We start from the raw sequence: 26520 nt of genomic DNA, 5'->3' as shown, positions 1-26520 counted from the left end.
GGCACTATGAGTATTATTATAATGATTGTTATTATTAGAATTCTATGTTTCTCTTTATTCATGTTTAAGGATTTGTTCTTGGTTGTATCTCACGTTTGGTTTAGTTCAGGCTCCGTGTGTCATTCCGTCTGTCTCTCAGTGTCAGGTCTGCGTCTTGGTGTAGTGTTCTCGTTTCCTGTTTTATTGTGAAGGTCTGCGTCTCATGTGAGTGTGTTCAGTTTTACCTCTGTCTCGTCTTGTTGATTATTCCCAGCTGTGTCCACCACCTGTGTGTAATCCCCCTGTGTTTCCCTGTGTATTTAAGTCGTGTCCTCGGTCATTGTAGTTGCTGGTCCGTCTGTGTTTCCACCCTGCTTCATCTGTGTGTTTCCCTGCAGTCAACCATCATCTGTTTCCGCCCGCTCTCATTCATCTCCAGGTTCGTGTTCTGTAGTTAGTTTGTTCCCAGTTTAGTTTAGTCTTTGCTCCGTTCGCCATTTGTCCATTTCCTTTTGTGTTTAATAAACCACCATCACACCTGTACAAGTGCCTGCGTTTGGATCCTCCTTTATTTTCCACACGGCTCATCTCACTCGCCGTGACAGTACGGACCAGCCAGATATGGATCCAGCGGCATTCACCCCACCCACGGAGCTTCGGGACCTCATAACGAACTCTGCTTCAAAATTAATCAACCTGTGGCTAGAGCATGAGGGAGAAGCATTTCTCTACCTTCTGGAAGCCAGGCTACAACAGCTTATTTCCGATTATCCCTGGCTATTGGACTCACTGCACCCTCTGGTACAAAACTTCATTCTCCACGAACTCCACCTTCATCCCCCCGCCGCTCCCGCTCGCCCGCTCGCTTCAACGGAGGACGTGCCGTCCGTACCACCGGATGAGGAGTTACCCGGCCCGTCGGAGCCGTCTCCACGGAGGAAGCAACGTTCGCGCCGCTGGCGCGGCACCCCACAGCCGGCGTTCAGAATGTCAGAGCAGCCGGCTGTGGTGAGTGAAAGGGACACTTTTGTTGACTCTGTTGCTTCGGTGACTGTTGTTTCTGTGGCAATTTTTTGTGTTTCTTCTGAGGATAACAATGATCTCTCACCCATGGCCATAGCTTCTAAGACTGCCTGTTCTGAACCCTCGTTCCATGTTTATGACCATGTCCGCTCCATTGTCCCATCCTCACTTCCATCCCAGTCAAATGCCAGGCCTGTAACGCTGCCCTCAGTTCAGTCAGCAGCCGCGCTGCCCTCAGTTCAGTCAGCAGCCGCGCTGCCCTCCGTTCAGTCAGCAGCCGCGCTGCCCTCCGTTCAGTCAGCAGCCGCGCTGCCCTCAGTTCAGTCAGCAGCCGCGCTGCCCTCCGTTCAGTCAGCAGCCGCGCTGCCCTCCGTTCAGTCAGCAGCCGCGCTGCCCTCCGTTCAGTCAGCAGCCGCGCTGCCCTCCGTTCAGTCAGCCACTCCACCACTTATTACGACTCCACTACAATCGTCTCCGCTACCTGTAGGTCAGTCTGTAGCCGCTTCGCTGCCTAATGCACTGTCGCCACCAGTTCAGCTGTCTGTCCGCTCGTTTACTCAGCCACCATCCTCACTGTCTCATTCAAAGTAGGGAACACACTTCACCACGATATCCGCTGGTTCTCTTAAGCTGGCCATGTCAGAGACAGTTGCTCCCCCTAGGGCCTCCCCAGAGGCTGGGTGTCAGTCACCAGCCAACTCTGGACCCCTAGAGGTCAAGACGCCAGCGCCAGAAGCCTCACCGGAGAACTCACCAGAACAGTCTCAGCTCTCAGCACCCCCTGAGAGTTCAAGTGAGTTCACCCGTCCGCCTCCGTCCTCTGCTGAGTGTATTGGGGAACACTTTCAGCCCTCTGAGGACTGCATCCCACTGTTGCTGCCTGAGTCTAGCCACTGTGCTGCTCAGTCCCAGCCAGTGTCCACACTGGCAGAGGTCTCCGTACCTGCTGCTTCAATGTCTGTTTCCACTGGAGGGCCAGAGGAGCCCGTCCAGTCTCAAGCCATGTTAGCTGGGGGTTCGGGAGAACCCAGCCAGCCTCAAGTGTCGTCTGCTGGAGGGCCCGAGTCGCCCGTCCAGCCTCAAGTGTCGTCTGCTGGAGGGCCCGAGTCGCCCGTCCAGCCTCAAGTGTCGTCTGCTGGAGGGCCCGAGTCGCCCGTCCAGCCTCAAGTGTCGTCTGCTGGAGGGCCCGAGTCGCCCGTCCAGCCTCAAGTGTCGTCAGCTGGAGGGCCCGAGTCGCCCGTCCAGCCTCAAGTGTCGTCAGCTGGAGGGCCCGAGTCGCCCGTCCAGCCTCAGGTTTCGTCTGCTGGGGGTTCAGGAGAACCCAGCACGCACATCCTCACGTCTGCTGACGGTCTGGGGAAGTTTGTTTAACCACCACCTGCTGAACCATCCCCTGTGACTTCTACACCGTTGCCTGCATCCTCATCACCTCCTGCAACATCATCGCCTGCAGCATCATCGCCTGCAGCATCATCGCCTGCAGCCGTCCCGCTGCCGTCAGGTTCCGCAGCCGTCCCGCTGCCGTCAGGTTCCGCAGCCGTCCCGCCGCCCACGCCTGGTCCGGCCTCCGTGTCTTCGCCCACGCCTGGTCCGGCCTCCGTGTCTGCGCCCACGCCTGGTCCGGCCTCCGTGTCATCGCCCACGCCTGGTCTGGCCTCCGTGTCTTCGCCCACGCCTGGTCCGGCCTCCGTGTCTTCGCCCATGCCTTCATCTGGCCCGGCTTCAGCTCCGCCTTCGTCTGGTCCTGCCTCGTCTGGTCCTGCGGTTGCCACACCGCTGTCAGAGCCAGCTCGGCCTGTTCCGCCTCGCCTCTGCCGGCCGTTTTCCAGGCCTCTAAGTTGGCATCATGGCCTTCGGGGTCAGTCGAAGGCCATGATGCCGTCGCCGCCGTTGGCATCGCGGCCGACCTCCGGACCTGCTCAGTGGCCGCCACTGCCTTCCAAGTGGTCGGCCTCCTGATTGGTTTTGCCTGCGCCGCCGCCGTTGCAGTGTGCACGGTCGGCCCCCAGAACTGTTTGCCCGTCGCCGCCGTTGCAGTGTGCACGGTCGGCCTCCTGAACTGTCTTGGTCTTTGTGTTGTTGGCCCCCGGGTCGGCCCCCCGACCTTGTCTTGAACTCTTGTTGAGCTTTGGTTTGGTTTTGTTTTTGATCTGTTTTCCTGTGTTTTTGGACTGTTTTCTTGTGTATTTGGACTCTTGTGCTCCTTGTTTTTTTGTTGTTTCGGTCTGCGTCTTGGTGTAGTGTTCTCGTTTCCTGTTTTATTGTGAAGGTCTGCGTCTCATGTGAGTGTGTTCAGTTTTACCTCTGTCTCGTCTTGTTGATTATTCCCAGCTGTGTCCACCACCTGTGTGTAATCCCCCTGTGTTTCCCTGTGTATTTAAGTCGTGTCCTCGGTCATTGTAGTTGCTGGTACGTCTGTGTTTCCACCCTGCTTCATCTGTGTGTTTCCCTGCAGTCAACCATCATCTGTTTCCGCCCGCTCTCATTCATCTCCAGGTTCGTGTTCTGTAGTTAGTTTGTTCCCAGTTTAGTTTAGTCTTTGCTCCGTTCGCCGTTTGTCCATTTCCTTTTGTGTTTAATAAACCACCCTCACACCTGTACAAGTGCCTGCGTTTGGATCCTCCTTTATTTTCCACACGGCTCATCTCACTCGCCGTGACACTGAGTCAGTTACCACGGTAACAGACTGTGAACTAAACCTGCTCACTGGCAGGTTTTCTTCAACAAACTCTGAGTTTCTCTCTGACTCCTCCCCTAATGCTGCCCGTGAAACAGCTGAGTGCCACTCGCTAGACTGTGAGAGGCAGCTGAGGGGTACCTGCAGGCCAAGTAGAACATGTATAGTGCAGGAGGAATGCTGCTGATTTCAACTGAGGATATAGTCAAGCGTTACAAGGAATTCTTTGAGGACCTCTTCAATCCCACTGACACGTTGTCTGTAGAGGAAGCAGATTCTTTTAACATTAAAGGTTACCATCCCAAAGCCTAATAAAGGAGACAGGGAAATCACTGCAGTTTTTCAGCACATCAAAGTGAAGTTAATTTTGATTGAACAGGTATTCTTGGTATGTGTACTGTATTCTAGTCGCTAGCCTAGTAGTATGTTCAACTGCTGTACTGTGTTAATACATACAAAGCCTCACTATTTGGATGATTGACCACTGTAACCACTTAACATCGACCGGATGTTTTGGGAGACAAATCCATGCCTAATCCAGACCTTCCCAAAGTGTGGGGCCCGCCCCCTAGGGGGGGCGCAGAGCCATGGCGGGGGGGCGTGGTATGAAAAGGAAAAAAGCAAAACGCTTGGACACTGCTATCACGGGGCGCCCACAGAAACCCAAAGAAGGAGATGAAGCATCGCTGAATATGTTTCCAAACCAACTTCATTCTAAGCCAAAGACTAGAAAATATGGTGAAGCAAATCTTCCCTTTGGCTTCACCTGCACAAGTGCCGAGGTAGGTCTCCCTGCAGGATTGGTTTCCCCTGTGTCGGGAGCAGTGCTGGGCTCTTCAAATCACGGACAAACAGTATCCCACATTCTTGACTTTTAGTTCACGAACACTTGTTGTAATGACTAACTACTCCTGACATTTTGGAGATGTTTGCTCTTTATACAGTAAAGTTACAGCTGGATACAAATAACATCAGGCTGATCCTGCCACGATTTGTTCCCCCGATTCAAATCACGGAAAAACAGTATCCCACAGTTGTTTATGTTTTTAAACCTCTTTTGCACAGAGAGGCATTTTTTGAAAAATGTATTGATAGCAATGTTGAATATTATTACACAGAAAAAAAACCCAACTACAGTAAAATAATCACACCGTGACGCCTCTGCCTTTGTAAATGGAGGGACAGTAACTGTGTGTAAAACCTGAGGATAGTCAGATTAACAGTATTTTGTCTCTATCTGCCATTCTGCAATTCATCTCATGTAAACAATAACGTGGCGCACAGCGTGACGTGATAAAAAGGCACATACCTTTGACGTTGCATGACGAACTCTGTATTCCTCGTCCACACGTAAACGCAAATAAAGGGTTTTAAAAAATCTCCGTTTTCGGTGATTCGAAACGCCGTTTACGTGGACGAAACAGCTGCGTTTTCAAAAATACCTGTGTAGGTGCGGACGTAGCGTAACAGAGTTAGTAGTTTATTTTATTACTACCTGTAATTTATTGCAGGTTACTTGTATTTGCTTAATTGTTTACTAAATGTTTGAGGTGTGAAATAAACCGCAATGGAGCAAAATATGGGTGTGTGTGGTTGGAGGATGTGTTAGTGCGTGTGCGTGCGGGGGGGGGGGGGGGGCGCGCGAACATTTTTCAAGTAATCCATATACAGCTGTGACAAGGGTTGGGTATTATTTTAGTTAAATATTCAGATTCTCAGAAACTAGATTATACATTTCAAATAAACTCTTGTGAATTCAGGATTTTTTTCTTTGTTCTTTTCTTAAAAGCTTTTCTATTTAGATATTCCAAACAGGTGAGAGCCTAAAAAAAGAGATGGATAGCAACCAAACCTAAATCCTAATCCTAAATTTGATAGGTGGTGATATTTAGCAACCACAGTTTAATGTTTGTCTTAACTTAACCACACTAAGACTCATGATGTTGCTTTCTGGTCCCGAATAGGAATGGGAATCAAGAACCAGTTCTTGATTCCCAGCAGTTTGATGCCCTGGAATTGTTAGTCGCCTTGCCTTATTGGTTCCACTTGAACTTGCACTACCATCAGCTGGTTTCAGGTCATGTGTCAGAAGAGTAAAACAGTGATATGGTCTGCACTAGGGATATGGACAGTACTTTAACTTTTTTGATTTTTACAAGAGTGAGATGGTAAAGCTGAGTCAATGCTGACCCAGTCTGATCATCAACAGGTAAAAAAGGCAGCGATGAACAGTCAGGCTGTCAGCAGTCAGGCTGCAGCCTTCATTTCTAAAGTAGAACCACTGTGATGATCGCTTTGAAGTCTCTGTGTTGGTTTTCACCTTTGCCTTGTGCTGTCAGCTTTGTGTTCGTACTTAAATACTAAGAGAAAGATCACATGTGTGTTGTCATTAGGATAGGGTTTTCTGTTGGTGTCTGGGAGTGGTAGTTATGAGACAATATGTTTCGTACGATCTCATTTCTAGAAATATGGACAAATTTATTAAACCCCCCAAAATATGACTATCCAGAGTTGGGACCAGGAAGCAGAGTTGCAGTCTTACACGCCTCTCTGCAGCTTCTCTCCTCCTGCTACCCCCCCAAAAACCCATCTCCATAGAGACTGTGTCAGCTTCCAAAAAGACAAAAAACAAACTAAAAACCAGCAACAAACAACTTAAACATAAACAATCAAAAAGAAAGAACAATACAGTATCCACATCTGAACCAAAGAGTAAAACAGTGAAATGTGGATTATTAAATATTAGGTCTCTCTCCTCCAAGTCTCTGTTAGTACATGACTTAATAATTGATCAACAAATTGATTTACTCTGCCTTACAGAAACCTGGTTGCAGCAGGATGATTATGTTAGTTTAAATGAATCAACACCCCCGAGTCATTCTAACTACCAGAAACCTCGAAGCACAGGCCGAGGGGGCGGTGTGGCAGCAATTTTTCACACCAGCCTATTAATTAATGAAAGACCAAGACAGACTTTTAATTCATTTGAAAGCCTGATGCTTAACATTGTCCACCCCAGCTGTGAAACTCAGAAACCAGTCTTACTTGTTATCATCTATCGTCCACCTGGGCCTTACACAGAGTTTCTGTCTGATTTCTCAGACTTTATATCTAATTTAGTTCTGAGCTCAAATAAAATAATTATTGTGGGTGATTTTAACATCCATGTAGATGCTAAAAATGACAGCCTCAACATGGCATTTAGTCTGTTATTAGACTCAATTGGCTTCTCTCAAAATGTAAAAGAACCCACCCACCACTTTAATCCCACTCTAGATCTTGTTTTAACATATGGCATAGAAACTGAACATTTAGCAGTGTTTCCTGAAAACCCTCTCCTGTCTGATCATTTCCTGATATCATTTACATTTACAATAATTGATTACACAGCGGTGGAGAGTAGATTTTATCAAAGTAGATGTCTTTCTGAAAGCGCTGTAACTAAGTTTAAGAATATAATCCACCCACTGTTATCATCTTCAATGCCCTGTACCAACACAGAGCAGAGCAGCTATCTGAACGCTACCCCAACAGAGGTTGATTATCTTGTTAATAATTTCACCTCCTCACTACGTACGACTCTGGATACTGTAGCTCCAGTGAAAACTAAGGTCTCTAATCAGAAGTACCTGACTCCGTGGTATAATTCTCAAACACGTACCCTAAAGCAGATGACTCGTAATCTGGAGAGGAAATGGCGTGTCACAAATTTAGAGGATCATCATTTAGCCTGGAGAAATAGTTTGCTGCTTTATAAGAAAGCCCTCCGCAAAGCCAGAACATCTTACTATTCATCACTGATTGAAGAAAATAAGAACAACCCCAGGTTTCTCTTCAGCACTGTAGCCAGGCTGACAAAGAGTCAGAGCTCTGTTGAGCCAACCATCCCTTTAACGTTAACTAGTAATGACTTCATGAACTTCTTCACAAATAAAATTTTTATCATTAGAGAAAAAATTACCAGTAATCATCCCACAGATGTAATATTATCTACAGCTACTCTTAGTACCATTGATGTTAAGTTAGACTCTTTTTCTCCAATTGATCTTTCTGAGTTAACTTCAATAATTACTTCCTCCAAACCATCAACGTGTCTTTTAGACCCCATTCCTACAAAACTGCTCAAAGAAGTCCTGCCATTGATTAATTCTTCGATCTTAAATATGATCAACCTATCTCTAATGGTCGGCTATGTACCACAGGCCTTCAAGCTGGCTGTGGTTAAACCTTTACTCAAAAAGCATCTCTAGACCCAGCAGTCTTAGCTAATTATAGGCCAATCTCCAACCTTCCTTTCATATCAAAAATCCTTGAAAGAGTAGTTGTCAAACAGCTAACAGATCATCTGCAGAGGAATGGTTTATTTGAAGAGTTTCAGTCAGGTTTCAGAGCTCATCACAGCACAGAAACAGCTTTAGTGAAGGTTACAAATGATCTTCTTATGGCCTCTGACAGTGGACTCATCTCTGTGCTTGTCCTGCTAGACCTCAGTGCAGCGTTCGATACTGTCGACCATAATATCCTATTAGAGCGATTAGAACATGCTGTAGGTATTACAGGTACTACACTGCAGTGGTTTGTATCATATCTATCTAATAGACTCCAATTTGTGCATGTAAATGGAGAGTCCTCTTCACACACTGAGGTTAATTATGGAGTTCCACAGGGTTCAGTGCTAGGACCAATTCTGTTTACATTATACATGCTTCCCTTAGGCAGCATCATTAGAAGACATAGCATACATTTTCACTGCTATGCAGATGACACCCAGCTCTATCTGTCCATGAAGCCAGATAACACACACCAATTAGTTAAACTGCAGGAATGTCTTAAAGACATAAAGACCTGGATGGCCGCTAACTTTCTGCTTCTTAATTCAGATAAAACTGAGGTTATTGTACTCGGCCCTGAAAATCTTAGAAATATGGTATCTAACCAGATTCATACTCTGGATGGCATTACCTTGGCCTCCAGTAACACTGTGAGGAACCTTGGAGTCATTTTTGACCAGGACATGTCCTTCAACGCACATATTAAACAAATATGTAAGACTGCTTTCTTCCATTTGCGCAACATCTCTAAAATTAGAAATATCCTGTCTCAGAGTGACGCTGAAAAACTAGTTCATGCATTTATTACTTCCAGGCTGGACTACTGTAATTCATTATTATTAGGATGTCCAAAAAACTCACTGAAAAGCCTTCAGCTAATCCAAAATGCTGCAGCAAGAGTACTGACAGGGACTAGAAGGAGAGAGCATATTTCTCCTGTTTTGGCTTCCCTTCATTGGCTTCCTGTTAAATCCAGAGTTGAATTCAAAATCCTGCTCCTCACATACAAGGTCTTAAATAATCAGGCCCCATCTTATCTTAATGACCTTGTAGTACCATATCACCCTATTAGAGCACTTCGCTCTCGCTCTGCAGGCCTACTTGTTGTTCCTAGAGTATTTAAAAGTAGAATGGGAGGCAGAGCCTTCAGTTTTCAGGCCCCTCTTCTGTGGAACCAGCTTCCAGTTTGGATTCGGGAGACAGAAACTATCTCTACTTTTAAGATTAGGCTTAAAACTTTCCTTTTTGCTAAAGCATATAGTTAGGGCTGGACCAGGTGACCCTGAATCCTCCCTTAGTTATGCTGCAATAGACGTAGGCTGCCGGGGGATTCCCATGATGCATTGAGTTTTTCCTTTCCAGTCACCTTTCTCACTCACTATGTATTAATAGACCTCTCTGCATTGAATCATATCTGTTATTAACCTCTGTCTCTCTTCCACAGCATGTCTTTTATCCTGTCTTCCTTCTCTCACCCCAACCGGTCGCAGCAGATGGCCGCCCCTCCCTGAGCCTGGTTCTGCCGGAGGTTTCTTCCTGTTAAAAGGGAGTTTTTCCTTCCCACTGTCGCCAAAGTGCTTGCTCATAGGGGGTCATATGATTGTTGGGTTTTTTTTCTCTGTATCTATGAAGCGCCTTGAGGCGACTTTTGTTGTGATTTGGCGCTATATAAATAAAATTGAATTGAATTGAATTGAATTGAATTGAGTTGAATTGTATGTAACGTAACGAGTAGCGTAAAGAATTGCTTTCCCTGGCAAGTAAGTAAGTAACGTATGGCATTACTTTCAAGTAACCTTTTCTTTGTAATATGTGTAATACTCTATTTCTTTGTGTAATGAGTACAATACTGATCATAGCATGAATGGATGGGGCGATCGTGCCTCAAAGAGTTGGCAGTCTCGGTCGTTGTGTCCTTGGGCAAGACACGTCACCTACCGCCTACTGGTGAGGAGCCGATGGCGCGATATGGCAGCCTCGCTTCTGTCAGTCTGCCCCAGGGCAGCTGTGGCTACAACTGTAGCTGCCTCCACCAGTGTGTGAATGTGAGAGTGAATGAATAGTGGAATTGTACAGCGCTTTGAGGGCCCCGAAAAGCGCTATATAAATGCAATCCATTGTTATTATTATTAAAAGGGGGGGGATACCTACAGCATGCTTAAGCAATGGTGGTGATTCTTGAAGCAGAGCCAGTGAGAACCCAATGACAATTGATACGTAATATCAATAATAGAATCGGAATCGCTAAATTCTTGTCAATTTCCATCCTGAATGTTGTGCTACCGCCATCCACCCAGCCACCTCTGCATGATTTCCATGAATCACGTTACATACGCTTCCCACACTAGAGAATTATTGCAGAAGAAAACAATGCACTAAGTAATACTAAACACTCACTACACCAGTTGTGATTTGTATGTTTCGACAAGAATCCTGATGTGAGGGGCTTACTGAACAGTCCTCTCTGGCTGTACACAATCTGCTGTTGAAACTTTTGAAGACATGTTGTAAAACTTCACGAGCCATCTCAGAAGCATATGGCTGAATGATAGAAGATAGAAGCCCGGCACATGCCACAGCAGTCAGCTTTTAAATTCACAAGCCTTTATGTGACAGTCCAGCATCAGATGGCAGCTTGCCGTCCAGCAGTTTGAAGAATAATGATAATGTTTTAGGAGCACTTTGCGGTATAATGAAGATGTATCTCTGTGCCCAGTCAGAGCTGTTTGAACTTCATCAATGTTTCAAATTAGCTAATCCAACCGCAGGAGCTGAAGCCTGAATAGGAACAAAAAAAAGCAAGCGCATCAATCTCTCTCTGCAGAGTGACACACAGTGAAAGAGCTGCCGCACGAATGACAGCTTCATTTCAGCACTGCAGCAGAGATGGGCCAGGCAGATGATTGGTGTTCAGACAGTGTCGTCTGGTCCTCGCTTTAGTTATAGCAGCATGGATAAATGTCATCGTCAGCACTTAGGCAGGTGCTGAGGGGCTTGACGCTGTTTCTTTGGGAAAAGCGATAGCATCTGACAATGTGTTTTTTCACCTCCACACCACCCTTCTCGCCTCTATCCTTTCAGTCCAAACATTCTACCCGAACATCCTTCCATACCACTAAATCAGTAGTGTTTGCTGTGAGTCCCAACATGCCACTTTTTTTTAAATGGCTTTACTCCCAGAGGAGCCATGTCTGTCATCGTTATCAGCCTCTCTCTTTCTCTCTCTCTCTGGGAAAGGTTTGTGGTTCTGAGATTAATTTTGTACTCCTCAGAGACTCAATGTGCCATATCTGCGCGCTCTCCTGAGGCCTCCTGGCTGCAGCTGTGATCCTGATGCACTGACTAGAAGCTACAGAAGTCTTCCTGTCAGCTTTGCTCTCCAAGTCCATTAATGGCTCCCGTACTTTTAATTCCTTAATATCAACCAGGTCAATGGCAGATAAAGTTAGAGCTAGGATTTGGAATATCCAATTCTGCAAAACTGTCATTTGAAAATGTCTGAAAGATAACATCATCAGGTTTCCTAAAATGTTCATAGAAAATCAGCCTTAACTGGATGGCAGCCTTAAAAAGTGTGTCGAAAACTATAACAGTAAAATCTTAGTTAGCTGGATGATTAATAACCAAGACAACGAGGAGATGATGTTCATTCACATAACATATGACACATAAAAATAAAGAAAACACAAGGATTTCAAAAAAACATCTTTACTTTATCTGACAACGAAGACCTTGTGTTTAGAAAAATGCTGCGAACACCAGACAACACCGAAGGCAGGGATGAGATGCAAAAGGCACAGGTGAGTCCAGTTCAAACAAAGCATCACAATATAATTGTATAATAATATAAAAAATATAAATGTAGTTTATAACAGAATCATGGAACAATACATAAAGACACAAATATCCATTCACCCATTCATTTTCTTCTACTTATCCAAGTCAGGCTCATTACATATATCAATCAGGTCAATTTAATTAATTTCAGCTCAATGTAATATGATCGATAAACAACTATACATCTTATGCACGTGTGTGCGTGCATCAAAGTCATATAAATTGGGCAGGCAGATATACCACATCTCCTTCTTCTTGGACTATTTTTTAATTTTAAGATGTAGTTTAACTTATTGAAAGTTTGGAACTGGACTTATTTGGAATTGGTTACTAATTTACAACCTCACCTGTCAAGCAAAAATCACATGTTCTGTGTTAGTTGTTTTATTACGAGTTTGTGGAGCCTATGCTTAATCTCAGGTTAGAATCTGTCTCTGCTGATTAATTAAGTGCAATCTGAATACCACACCTGAAGAAGCAGTGGAAAAAAAAGGTCCACAGCAAAGTGTTTCTGTCTTATTGATGCATCCTCAGGACAATCCATCCACATAGTTACACTTCAGATACAGTGGAAAGACCCTCAGATAAATCAGTTCAGCGGGCAAACAAGACTTTAAGTTCTACCATCATCTGTTCTCTGTTTAAGCTGATTTGATCAAGTGTAGACACGGGGTACTTATAAGTGCTGATCATGCATTAGAAACTTTTTGGGATGGGTAACTTTAACTGTTCTGGGTGCTGAGCATACCCACAGTTATTTCCACAGCAATCTGGCCAGCAGTTACCATAATGTTAAGTGTTGGTGTGAGCCAAAATGTTGGGTGAACAGATGGACAGATCTGCTGATTCCAGGCCATTATTGCTTGTGTAGAGAAGCTCTTGAACAGTGACAGGAGTGAATATCATTTGTTGCCTTCATCCTTTTGTTCTGAAAAAAAAAAAAAAAATCACACAAGGGGAAGCAGATTGAGCCTCAGCAGACTCCAACTTTAATATCTTTAATATTTCAGCTTGGTCTCCTTGTTGACCTTCAGGTCCTGCTGCTGGCATTCACATTGTTCAGGGATGTCTAGTCCTTGGGCTACTGCCAAAGACAAGACATGATTTTACATTTATAAACAGTTTATTTAGTCACAGCGAAAAAAAATAGAGATGTCTCTCATGGACTAAATGTTGTAAAAAGGTCATTTTTTCCCCTCTTCCTCCCCCCTTTTCTCACCAGCAGGCGTGCACGTAAATCTGCTTAACAGTTTTTCTGCTGCGGCAATGACACTGTGTCCTGTTGCCCAATGCCTTTAGACTCGGGTGGTAGATGTGGAGAGAGTTTCATATCAGCATTAAGCACACGTATCAAAGACAGTGAGAGTGGGATAGGCAGGGATGTTTTAGTGTCACAGAAAATACCAGATCCACTATTTGTCCGTCATCTAAGCTACTTGTATCTTCAATATCTTTACATAACAGTGCTTCTTACAATCCACCTGATGATTACAGTGTCTTATTGGCGTAACTCTTTTTACTCAGAAGTCAGCTTTAGCTGACTGGAGAAACAAACTCGTTGGGCCAAAATTCCTTTAGTCTTGTTCAAAACATCAGAATTGGAGTGAAATTTGAGACTCCATTTAAAGACGAGTGGATCCCTTTAGTTTATTTTTTGACAAGGAAACAACATATAGTTTTTCATCAAGATCCATAACCAAATAAAGTCATCCAAATAATGTTGGTCTTTTAGCAGGGACACATAAACGTATTAGCTTTGACAGTGTTTTAAATGAATTCATAAAAACTTTAACTCCTACTAAAATTAACATCCCATAAAAATACTGAAATTTTCTCTCATCGAAATGGACGTTTTTCTAGAGCTCCATATATACTGGTCAGCTACAAAATTTTAGCCTGATCAAAAGTTTAAAACCACTTGAAAAAAGGCAAAAAAATCATATTTTGCATGGTTGGACCTTAACAAGGTTCCAAGTTCAGGTTCAACATGCAACAAGAAGAAATGGGAGTGAGACAAAACATTTTTTGAGCGTGCAATTTATTGAAAACAATGCCTAAACTGAAACAGGCTGTTTTACAGCGAGCCAGCCATTTTGATCAATACAGATCTTATACTGTCAAAATAAGCCACTATTAACAAAAATGCATCTGCACTGGATGAACTGGGTAATGAACAGATCCAAAACAGATCCAGAAATGATAGGATCCAAAATGTATCTGGGTTAGTATCTGCACCACACACATTTAGACTGACTGGCATTCCTCTGAAAAATCGACTTTAATCATTAGCTAACACACGTATTAGCAAGCTAATGCTACCAAGCTTGTGTTTGTTACGCATGCCTTGCAGATGCAGTTTGTACAAATGTATAATTCCTCAAATAAATGCAAACACACTTGATAAAACTAGCTATAAAAATCTGAGGGGGACTATAACCCCAGAGTAAACACAGGCAGCTTTCTCTTTTTAATTCATCCAATCTGGCACCAAAGTGTTGCAATTTCTTTAAAATTTTACATGCAATGGAACAGTGCACATGTGGATTGTTGATATTTAATACAAATATCTGAAATCATTACTAAACTGAGGTAATTTAGATTGTGGAATCATATCATCCGTGTTGTAGTAATGTTAATCTAGTATGCTTTAAAAGTGCCTGCATTGTCCCCCAGTCATTCCAGGAATATTTCCTCTTATATATCTGTATTTGTTCTTTCAGGATTCTAAGCAGAGGACCAACATTACACACAGCACTGATGAAGTCTTTACTGTCCTACATTTAGCATCCTTTTTTTTTTTTTTAGATACACATGTTAAACTGCTAATTGATATAAATACTCCAAAATACAGAATAGCTCCTGTGAACCTCCCACATTACATGTCAGATATAACATATCAAATATAAAAATTTGTAACATAAGATTTTTTGTTTTGCTTTCGTTGATACATGCCTATTATAATTGTTAAACATATTTATTCAACATAAACACAAAGAACAGTAATTATCGACAGGAAATTATGTCCCACCCCATATGGAAAAGAAATAGTAAAAACTTATAAAAGACTTGCATAAGATGTGGCCTACTTCATATAGTGAATCATAGAAGGCTTATATGATTTACTCATGAAAGTGGCCACTTTCTCACTTTCATATATTGTTTTAGTAAGTATCCAAAACATACAAGTTTCATTTATATAATTTTTCAAGGGATCTTATATCTGTTTTCACTCTTGTATGCTTTTCATACAAGTTTCACACAAGACAGATACAAACTTTATAAGATTTATATATCTTTTCCATATGGGACGACATATTTGAAACACTGAAACACATTTAGTCTGGAATAGGAACAGACAAAAGTGAGTGACATGACAAGGATGTGACATAATCAACTACCACTACTCTAATTTTAACCATGTTACCATACCATTTTTGATTAAATAATCATAAATCTAAATAATTGCTCACAAGCGTCTAATCTGTTGCCTTTGTGAATGCTTTAAGAACAGTGTATTTGAGCAAAGACTTGAAAATATATACTGAAATCACTAAATAGCATCTGACTATTGAAGCGTTAAGGTATTGTAGATTTTTAAAGTTGCGTAAATTAACATGTTAACTCTTAACTGAAATTGTATGAGTATTCAATATGAGGATTTATTTTTCAAGAATTTATTAAAAATATATTTTTTTAAATCTATGTTTTGGGGTTCTTGAGTACTGGTGGCAGGATTGTGCCAAGCATAGCACACAAAACCTAAAATATGTCACAAGGCTCATCTAAACTGATTTCTCGAATATGACAATGAGTTCATTGTAATCAAACACTCCAGGGGAGCAACTTTGTGAAGTGGTGATGATTTGCCTCATGAATATGAGGCCAGAAAAAAAGCAAGATGTACCTAATAAAATGTCTCTGAATTTGTATAGTAAACAAAATGTTATTGTTACTGTTGTGAACCCTCACATCTAACATAGCTAAAGTTTCAAATAATAAGAAGTGATGCTTCTTCTAAGCCTCCACACCGAAGCACACAATCACTGCGTAGAAGACGATAAAGACACAATTCAGGTGAATTGAGGTAATATACTGGAGAAGTCTACAGGTTTCACATTAGATATGTAAAACCCAAAAATCATAAAAGCTACATTAGGAATCAGGGCACTTCTCAGGGCCACACGACTTCTCCTGATGTAGTGAGGGTGGAGGTAAAGAGGTCCATCTTTCTCAGCATGGAACGCTCATTTGCTGATGTTAAGAAAACAAGACTAGTTTTGAACCATCTTCTCTCTGTGTTGATAGGATAACTCGTCAGTAACCATCTGAATGCAAGTACTCCTCCCTCTCACTGTATGTATCTACAGCATCTAAATTAATGTTGTTGGAACACTTACCTCTGTTGTTGTTCTCTTTGAGACTTAATCTGATAAGATGTCTGGATTTTTACATTAAAATGCTTTGTTGCTTTATCTGAGTTCATTTAAGACCTCAGACTTATCTATCTACAGGGCTGATTGGGAGCGTGAAGTCACACCAAACTGCTCAGCTTGTGAATTGTGAGTTGGTCAGCGAGAACAAAAGGAATCAGAAATGACAAGCGTTGACAGAGAACAATGACTAATGTGCCTGCGGAGAGTAGATACGTCATCAAATGCTGCCAAATCACAACTGACATGACAGAGTCTGCTGATGTGCTCCGTAAACCAGACTACACCTGACAAAATGCAACTGACACTCTAAAACATAATAATGTAACACTGGTCTGTTTGGCTCGTAGTGCTGCCATGAAAATAAGAAAATAAATTTTCTGTGGCCATCTTACAACATTAGTTTGAATAAGAAATAACAGAAGTTATTGAAGCTTTTAATAAGAATAAATTCTCATGGTTACATGTTTTGGAAGAATAAATTAAAATGGTGCCTTTGACAGCGTTAGACAACATATAAAAGCTAGATGTAGCCGATCATTGTCTTTGGACAGGACATTTTAAGGCCTCAACATTAGCATTTTGGTTACTGCCATGATGTTTTTTAGACGTAAGACTTGACCGTAACAAAATGGTGTTATCAAGTTTAAGTCACGGTCTATGTCCAAGAATTGTATAGCTGCAATGCGCAAACGCAGGTGTAGCCCAGCTAGGAAAAAAGAGCAGTGGAAAGTAGTTTTTTTGGTGTATGATGTAAACAATTTAGTCATTTCTTTCTTTTTTTGTTTAAAGGAAGATGTGGAAAAATAAGATTATCTGTTGTCGTTTAACTTGGCCAATCAGCAATGAGCTCCCAGCGACCCTTGCTGTTGACCTTGATTGCATGACTTTCTGTAGTTGCCATTTCGTTCCTGTTCATACAATGCCATGTGCCAGAGAAACTAATGTTCCCGAAGTCGAATTGCTAGGAGTTGCAAGCGGATCTGCTGCAGTCTTTTTTGGTCGGTCAGAGTTTCACCCTGTCATCGGTCAGGTTTTTTTTGTTATCTGGTAAAAGGATGACTCGACGGACAGACCCAGTCGGAAGCAAGCCCTCATTGAGGAGCAGCGATTCCACAGTTCCAGTTAACTGGATGGCAAGCCAACCCAAAAGTTAACAGGATTTGCTGAGGTTTTATTGAAGCCAAAGTTTAGTTCCCATTGAAGCTTCAGATACCTGCAGGACTACGAACTTTCTTCCTTCATCGGAGTGTGGTAGGACAAACGTTAAACAAACTGAACGGGCCCCAACGATCCATCAGTTACCAGACATTATTCACTCATACATTTGACTCAGAGAAAGCTGTATGCACGCACTTTTATTTAGTTTGTTATTTTGGGGTGAAATATTTTGTATTTTATTTTATTGCTTTCATTACATTTGTTGCAGCTGCTGTGTGTCTAATATAACAAATTTGTGAACAGGCTACTGTGGTGTGGTCTCTCCTTATTGGTGTTTATACCTTGGGCTCCTGTTGATCCTAGATTTTCTGATACTGGCTAGTAGGAGTTCGGTCAGTCTTAATAATAATTCGTAAGTTGGGTTACACAGGCACCTGCTGCTTCTGTGCCAGACTCTTAAATTGTAATGGGACAGTGGGCATTTTAACACAGGAGTCTTTGGAGAATGACTCTTTTTTTGGGGGGTGGCCATGAGAGGAACGGCAGTTTATGGCACGAAATAGTAGACTTCTTTATTCATAATTTTGGGTTGGTGTTAAGTAAAAACTCATGAAATACTACAATCAAATACTAGTGACAGGGTAAAATCAGAGGGGTGACATAATAGTTAAAAAAAGAAAATGATAGAGATGAAAAAGCAACACCTCCTTTTCTGTCCATTCATTTCTTCTTCAACAACAGAAAGAAACAAGAATCCCAGTACAGTCAGACTGACATTGTTGGTGTTGATAAAATGTTTTGCCTGTTGATAATGTATGAAACATCCAGTGGTCCTCTGGTTAAACAGTAATTGAGAAAAAGTCCATATTGGCTATATCATTAACATTCATAGTAGTGAGATTATGTTCAGTAAATATTCAACAAAGTTAAAGTCACAGAATGTTGATCTCTTTTTCCTTGTTACCCTGACAGAAAAAAGGAATATGCAATGTAAACATTTCTTCAAAACACATTTGCCTGGTTGGCTGTGAGGTTGGAATTAAACATTATTTAGGGGGCAGGTATAGCTTCTCAGTGAAATTCAAGCTGGTTTATTTGAATATACAACCAAGTTCTATACTCAAGTTATAGGTGTTCATTTGTTCTCTTCATATTTAGCACTACTTTGACAGCGCTGCATTTGAAAGTGTTGGATTTTAAAGCCTTGCATCACATTTTATCCAGGATCCAGAACAATGCATTTTGCATAATGCAAGCAAAGGCTTTAGGGTTATTTTCACAGACTGGACAGAGGTGTAGGATTGGTCAGTCAGTTCTCCCACTAAAAGTCAAATTTTGTTCTTCCTTGAAGAATATTAATTTGTTGTAAAATACTAAGTATATTATAGAACACTTATAATCACGTACAGAACTATAATCTACTGCTCTTAACCGGTCCCAAAACGTTACAAATGAACTTATCTGTCACAAAGAGTACTGATCCTTAACACAGTGTTAGGTGTTGTAATTTACACTAACAGAAAATGTCACAGATAATTCCTAATAGTTGGGCCAACCTGAGACCTTTCAAGAACCATGTTATAACTTGAATGTAGTCACATAAGTAGACAACATATGGCAACGTGTCCTCACAGTAGTTGGATTGCATTCAGATCACGTTCAGATTCTAGTGGAGGCGCCACTTTGGCTTGGGAATGTACTGAGAGACTCCTTTCTGAGCGAGGTCTCGCTCTGATTGCTACACTCACATTTGGCCAAAAGAAGCAAACTAAGTGGGAGAGAGCACTTCAGAGTTCCAAGTAACTTCTCTGAGTAAAAAAGGTGTGAAAACGCCTTAAATCTCCCAGACGCCTCTTCAGGGGTCGTGTCATCTATCGGCACACCCCCTCCTCATAGCTGACTTGCATGCCTAATCGGTTCTTATTACTGATGCTGGTTCGCCTTTAAAAGGCTGACATGAGCACTCTGCTGTGCCATACTTCCCTCTGCAGGCACTAGAGGAAACCGCTCATAACTGCCCTGCAGTGAAAGATGGAAAGACATGTTTGTGTGTACACTGCTAGCCACTGCAGTCATCCTGGGAGAATCCAACCTTATCTAGCTACTTTGCTGTCATATATTGGACTATAAATTACCTTCATCTTGATAATACCTTGAAAGAATCAAACTGTGAAGAGCAATTAAATACAAAACAGAAACAGACTAGAATAATCACACAAGAGACCAACTCTGATGCTGATTTCTGTGTGGATAAATAGAACAATATCTTGGTAACACAAGCATGAAAGTATCGAAAAAGAAGAGTCCCTTTTTCCATCCTCTATCAGATGATCTGCAAGTTGCAAAGCTGGGGATTGAGCTGCAATCTCTCTCACAAGTGTTCATATCAGCTGCTATCAGAAACATCTTTATGACTGGAGAAATGCAAGGCATGCAGTTCTAATGACTGAGGTGTCAATCAGATGCTGCCGGCAGGGTTGTTGTGACTATTTTATCTTGGCCTCAAGTTTAATTGTGTTTTTGCTGCCTCGGCAGTGGCCCCAGTGTCAGATGAAACTGATGTCTGAATTGTGGTCTGACATTTTAGTTGCATGAAAATATACAGACCCTCAGAGCCTTTCGTTTATTCAAGTATGTTCTTTTTATCAGTCATACACAATAACAAGAGCAGCAGGATTGACAGACAGTGTCAGAGGACCAGCAGAGGTGAGCTCTGGAACTGAGGATTAGTCTGATTCTTTGGCTATCATCATAAAGAATTGTGGCATGTAGCAAAAGTTCACTGATATTTTATTGATCCCTATACAGCAAGCTCGGTTTTTGCATGTGCGCCACAGTGGGAGGTAAGGTCAGGGTGAGCTGTAGAGCACTGCCCCATGGAGCTGGTGCAAATTTAGAGTGAATTACTCAAAAACTGGTGTCCTTTCAGTTTTCCTTGACTTTGATGAATAACATTGTGTACAGACGGAAAATGTGTCATAGAAAGAAAATTCAGCTGAACCGGCACAAATGCTAATGCACTAGGGCTCTCTAAGATGTCATTATAGAAGAGCAAACAGGATAAAATGCCCTTTAAGGTGCCCACACAAAGGAGAAAACATACAGTAGTCTATATGGTTGTCTTAGGTCTTGGTCAGTCAGAAATGAAGGGCTCTGTAGAAAGCCCCTATATATGATGGAATGCAGTGTCCTCGTAGGTGCACTTAGTGGAAAAAAATATCTCCATAACCTCTGAAAAGTAAGAAAGCACGATGATGTGCATTTAAATTAAGAGCTTTGTTATAACTGGATGAGGTGGACGTTTGGATGCTTAAGTAACTTCATTTTAACCATCTAAACTTGGATGCCTGAACCACCTCAGCTGGCTCCTTTCAATGTGGGGGAGTATCAAAGCTGGCTATCAGAATGTCATTTTTGTTGTTGCAAGTCTTGGAAAAAAGGCAACAAAAAAATCATCCTAATGAACATCCATGTTGGCTGGTTCCTAGCCTGATGCCAGTATCCAGTGGCTTCTGGACTGCTCATGAGTAGAATTTGAAGCACATGAAATATGGAAAAGGGCACAGTGTTGGCTCCAAGCCTGGCCACCCACTCAGCCCTCAGGCAGGGGTCCACTGCACCCACCCACCCACGGTCGCCCCAACCCACCTGGGTGTGTACATGTGTGTGTGTGTGTGTCCCTGTCTGTCTATGTCTATTCGCAACACAGTGTTTGCTAAATTGGTTACACACTGTTCTGTCATTATGATAAAATGAGCCCTGATTGCCCAATGCTTTGCCAGGTAAAATAAATTTATTATTCTATTACAGGGTGATGGACAGGGTTGCCTCAAGATAAATGCAAAAAGTCTTTAGCATCACAAGCTTTGCCAGGGGCCATTTTTGCTCCATTCAAATGGTTTTTGCCAAGTGGCAGGATGGCTGCCAGTTTCCACAGCAAACTCCGCCACCTGTGATGGATGGCCCAGTGGGTTAGGCTACACAAACGCAGCTGTGATTGCACGGTGCCATAATGGAGGAAAAGGGGGGGACCTGCGAGCATGAGATAGACAGAGGTTTTATAAGCTTTCATATTGCTTTGAGCTGAAACATTGAGAGCAGATTCAAAGCTCTGAGACTGTGGAGAATTAGCTGCGGTCAGCCATAGCTGCACCAGTTTGCTCTGTGCCTTGACAGTGGAATAATTGAACAAAAACTTTGAACTGCATTTTTTTTTTACTTTTGGACAAGCCAAGCACAAAACATTTAGGATTAGACACAAATCCACTGTCAATTAAAGGGACAGGGAAATTGAATTAGAATTGCATTTTCTATAGAAATCCTTCATAGCTGCACAACTATGAGCAAAACATTTAAGGATGACAAAAAGCCACTACAGTTTTCTTCAATTTTTTTGTTGACATAATATCAGTCAAAACTGGCTTCAATTGATCTCTGTCCATCTGAAACCATGAACCATCCTTTCTACTACTTCTTTGATCGATCAGGATTGATCAGGGTGATAAAGAACATGCAAATCCCACCTTTGCACTTTAGAGTCTTTTTTTATTAGATAAAAATAAAAAATAAAAAAAATGTAGTGAAATGAAATAATTTTATGTTATTCTGTTACCTTACATATTCTGTTTCTGTAATTAAGCCTGACTGCCTGCTCACATATGCAAGATGACTTTGTGCATTATTCAATATTGATAATACTTTGCATTTAGTTTAAGTAATAAAGATGATAACATCTAATAAGACCAAACAGTGTAAATATGGACAATAATATTATCAATAAATAAATAATAATAACCTTACTTTTCAAGCTATAATCTTTGTCCTATGTGTAAAATAGCACATTGTCTCTCATGGACTGATATGTACGGAGGACTAACATTAGCATTTACTGTGATTTCTCCATAGAGAGACATGCTGGATGTCAGTCAAATCATGAAGGATCTGGCCAGCATGGTTCATGAACAAGGAGATGCAATAGGTAAGATGCTGCCCCATCTTGTTGTGTATGCCTTGAATTTTTACACTGCCAAATCTAATTTATTACAGATAACCTTTTGTGGGCTCATTTTAATATGATGTGCTTGACTAATGCCCTAAGCTTGAACGTTCTGCTGGGCAAAACTTTTTAACCTCCACCTCCCTGCCACACTGACAAATTTTCTGATGAGAAGCAAAAAGATGTGGGTTTAAAAAACACAACAGTGCAGAGTGTTTGAGAAAATCCATTTAGACACCCTGATATCTATAAACGGCTCTCCACTCCCTGCAGTGATGTAGACTTGGCAAAAAGAATGAAACTTAGCACACAGATATAGGACAGATATAAAGGCTTTTCTGCTGGGTCACAAATGTGCCATCAGCTATGTCTGGCTCCGTCATGAGCATTCACTGGAGAATTAGCTTTTACTTGGTGTCAGCCATATGGGAAAAAGGGGCATGCCTGAAAAATGTAGGTGTGATTTTGGCTTTAGATCAAATCTAACTTGAAGTGAAAGGCAGATGACTTTCCAAATTAAGGTTACTGTGTTGAGCCGTGGTCGGTGTAGCACAGGGCTGGGTATCGTCACTAATTTCTATAGCTGGTTTAATTCTGATTCACTAGGTCTGGATTTGATTTGATTTGATTCAATTTGGACTCAGTCAGAAATATAATAATAATAATAATAATTTTATCAGTACATATCCATATTTTTATATTCGTGTATAAAAACAAAGCTTGTGAGACTTCATCAGAGGTTTAAGCATCACAGCAGATGCCTTTGTGTCAAAGTAACTGAGGATAAAACACAAAAAAAACATGAAGGAGATTTTTCTGGCCTGGCTTTTTATAGTGGATAAGCTTAAAAATATTCTGCAGTAGATCAAAAACTGAAGAAAACCATGAATCAACTCATGAACATTACCTGATGCTGCTGAAGGAAAGCAAAAAGTTACAGAGTAAACTTAAAGACGTTTTATTAGAGACACAGCTAAGAGTTTTGAAATTTGGCATCATTTACAAAAATGTTAATTGCTTCTGTATTAAACAGAAGAAATTAGGCTTTCTTGTCAGAGGTCATTTTTTAAAAACAAAAAAGCAGCGGCTGACTGCTGAGTAATAAGCAAGCGAATAATGTAGAAAACAGAGATTTTTGATGGTTAACCGGTTTCACTGAGAGAGAGAGGGAGCTGTGCAGAAAGTGCGATTTTAATCGTGGTGGAAGCCAAACAGCCAAAGTAAGAGGGAATTTATCTCTGTGTTTTTCAACCACGACGTGTAGTTTCATCTTCTTTTGCTGGTGGTTCAGTGAAGGCCCGACAGCATTAACCTCTAATTTCAACCCGCATAATGACGTGAAGAACTATTGTTTAAAATTATTGTTCAAAAAATTGCCACTACAGGCATAGCCCTAAAGAATGTAGCCTCATGGGCAGTGTAGTCCAGTTGTAAGTAAGCTATTAAGACTCGACTGTACGCTGTGTTCGTGTTTTCCTCCGAAACAATAAGTTCTGTTGCAGCAGCCTTTCAACTCCTCTCTCTGTCTCTCGCTAGCAAAGTTGAGCTAGACAACAAAGTAAAGCTAGTTTTCAGCTACGAGCCCGACACGAACCCGACGTATTAGCCAGAGGTCCCTTTACTACGGTTCGGAGCCGCGGACCTGTTTTATATACGCGCGCAATAGTTTTCTATGTCCACTCTACTGTTACTCGTTTTATATTAAGATTTAAAAATCTAGTTGTATGGCCAGTAACCTTCAGTAAAAGTAATAAATCACACAGCAATAGTACATTCATGTAGTTGTAAAAAGTTTGATAATATATTAAGTAATCCTAAGTATTCACAATACGTTACTCTCATTGAGTAACATAACGGAATACGTTACAAAATACATTCTGGAGCATGTAATCTGTAATCTGTAGTGGAATACATTTTAAAAGTAACCTTCCCAACACTGTTTAATGGCTAGACTGAAGGCTTCTAAGAGGACAGACCTCCACAACACTTGGTGACAACTGGATCAGTTGAATCAAAGCAGGATTTGACAGACAAAAATTAGCACACCATCAAGTCTTGCACTAGTGATGGACAAGCAATTTTGTCTAAAGAATTTTTAAAATTTCTCTGTCTAAACAAGGTCATAGTCTCAGAGGATGCATAGCGTCTATAAAGACATACTTTGTAATGGAAAAAGTTTTATTTACTGATGAATCCTATTTTGTGGTTCGTGGTAGTAATGGAAGGGTGTTTGCAAGGAGACTGACTGAAGAGAGAAACCACACAACAATGTATCAAACCCACAGTAAAACACTGTGAAGAGATCTCAAGGTATCTCTGTGGAGAAGGATTCATATTCATAACTCAAAGATATGAAGAACCATTTCAACCCAAAGACCAAGGGCAGCTGTTTATTATGGACTTGTTAAACGTCACCACAAACCCACTGAAGATTTTGTCAAAAAGATAAACATTCCTGATCTCAGGAAAAACACAATAGTGCTGACCATAACTATGGGTAGCTTTATTTAAAAACACACACACACACACACACACACACACACACACACACACACACACACACAGGATGATACTTCAGTGTCTCAAAATACTTGGGATTAGTTGCATTGCTTTATGGAGTAAAAGGTGTGGGTACGTAATGGGGTTGTGGGTGTGTGATGAAGTTTCCTAGGAAGAATGGGAAGCAATAACTTGTGCTAATTGCTACCTTTTTGTTACAGAGTGCCCTTTTGTTTGCTACCTTCAATCAGGCTAATGTAGATACCCTTTAAATACCCTTTAGAGTCAGGATGACTAAAACTGGCTTATCCTAACTGCAAGAATGGATAATAAAATGTTTTTGTTTTCTTCGTTGTTTGCCCTTTTCTCCAATGTACTAGTCTTAAGTAGGCTGGCTAAAATGTAGAGATATAAATGATGCGCCAAATTCAAAACTGTTTTTTAAGGGTAATTTTTCTCTGTTTTGTCATTATTTTATTATCTGTGAACTTTGCAAAATAAGCAAGAAAGCTGATCCCACTAAAGGTGGAAACAACAAACTTCACCACTTGAGGATTAAACTGCCATTTCATACAGCAGGAATGTAAGGTGGATATACTAGCAGCTAGTGATGTGTAACCCAAAGTAAACAAATGACTCAACCAGCTTCTCTGGAGTATTCACTGGCGCTCCATTTGACAGGGAGACCAGGGTAGATGAAAATTATTGATGTGGGTACATAGTGGTAAAATGAGGGCTTCAAGCAACTTGTTAAAAATGCTGAGCCAAAACGCAAGGTCCTGAGTAAAAAATATTTATCAATTCATGATTTAGTATGTTACATTATTACACAAATGAACCGCACCATCAGGAAAATGAACCATAATTTGATTTAAACGGACTAAACACCACAGGTGTGAAAACACCTGTGAGAGGTTTAGTGTTACACACTCAATTTTTTGATATTTCATTGTAAAGCATCCTGGTACTTGTCCAGCTGTTCCTGTGGCTATTTGTCATGCAATTATGCACTCAAAACAGTGAGTATAAGTATTGTAATAGCCACAATTACAAACTGTATACACAAAAGGAAAAAAATGCTAACATTAGCACCGTTCAACTAACTCTGTTAGCATGGTACTAACAGAGGCACAGGGTGATAATTTTTGTCTAGCTAAAAAAAGCAGGGAAAAACCCCACACAACGTTTTTACTAGAAAAAATGAACAGCAAACACCTTAGAGTATCTTTTTGTAAGACCAGACTAATGAAGGTACTTTAGGACTTTATTTATCTGGGTGAGATTGTATGGGTTTTCTCATCCAAGAAGCTTCTTTGGTTCAACTGGTGGAGTCCAAAACAGTTGGAGGTAATAAACCGCTAGTGGCGGGTGTCATCTTGGAGCTGGCCCTAAGGGTCGTCAGCACAGTGTTGATCACGTTGTCACATGAGACATGACGAGGAGAGAAAACGTGGGTCATTCCCATCACTGGGCCCACAGGTGAAACCTCTGTGAGACAATGACCCACCCCACCATGATGTGACTTATTATGGTCACCTGAGGCCAGATGTGAATGGGAGTTGAAATGCCTGAAATGGATCTCAGGAC

At 41.7% G+C, this 26520-nt stretch overlaps 1 protein-coding gene across 6 annotated transcripts in view; it reads left to right on the top strand.

Annotated features, from left to right (window-relative positions):
- tsnare1 (T-SNARE Domain Containing 1) overlaps window positions 1-26520 on the top strand; it is a 254190-nt gene that overhangs the window by 146449 nt on the left and 81221 nt on the right. For 3 of the 6 annotated variants that reach the window (XM_084943198.1, XM_084943197.1, XM_084943199.1), the window contains exon 9: window positions 22344-22416. The exons of the other annotated variants lie outside the window; for them this stretch is intronic. In XM_084943198.1, coding sequence (XP_084799324.1) covers window positions 22344-22416 — 73 coding nt within the window. The remainder of the gene's footprint in view (window positions 1-22343; window positions 22417-26520) is intronic. 6 annotated transcript variants of the gene reach the window in all.

Source organism: Perissodus microlepis, chromosome 11 (assembly GCF_051167445.1).
Source record: "Perissodus microlepis isolate ML-2025 ecotype Zambia chromosome 11, ASM5116744v1, whole genome shotgun sequence".
In the NCBI taxonomy this organism is placed as follows: domain Eukaryota; kingdom Metazoa; phylum Chordata; class Actinopteri; order Cichliformes; family Cichlidae; genus Perissodus; species Perissodus microlepis.
The sequence above is the reverse complement of the archived record's forward strand: the minus strand, read 5'-3'. Positions and strand labels throughout refer to the sequence as shown.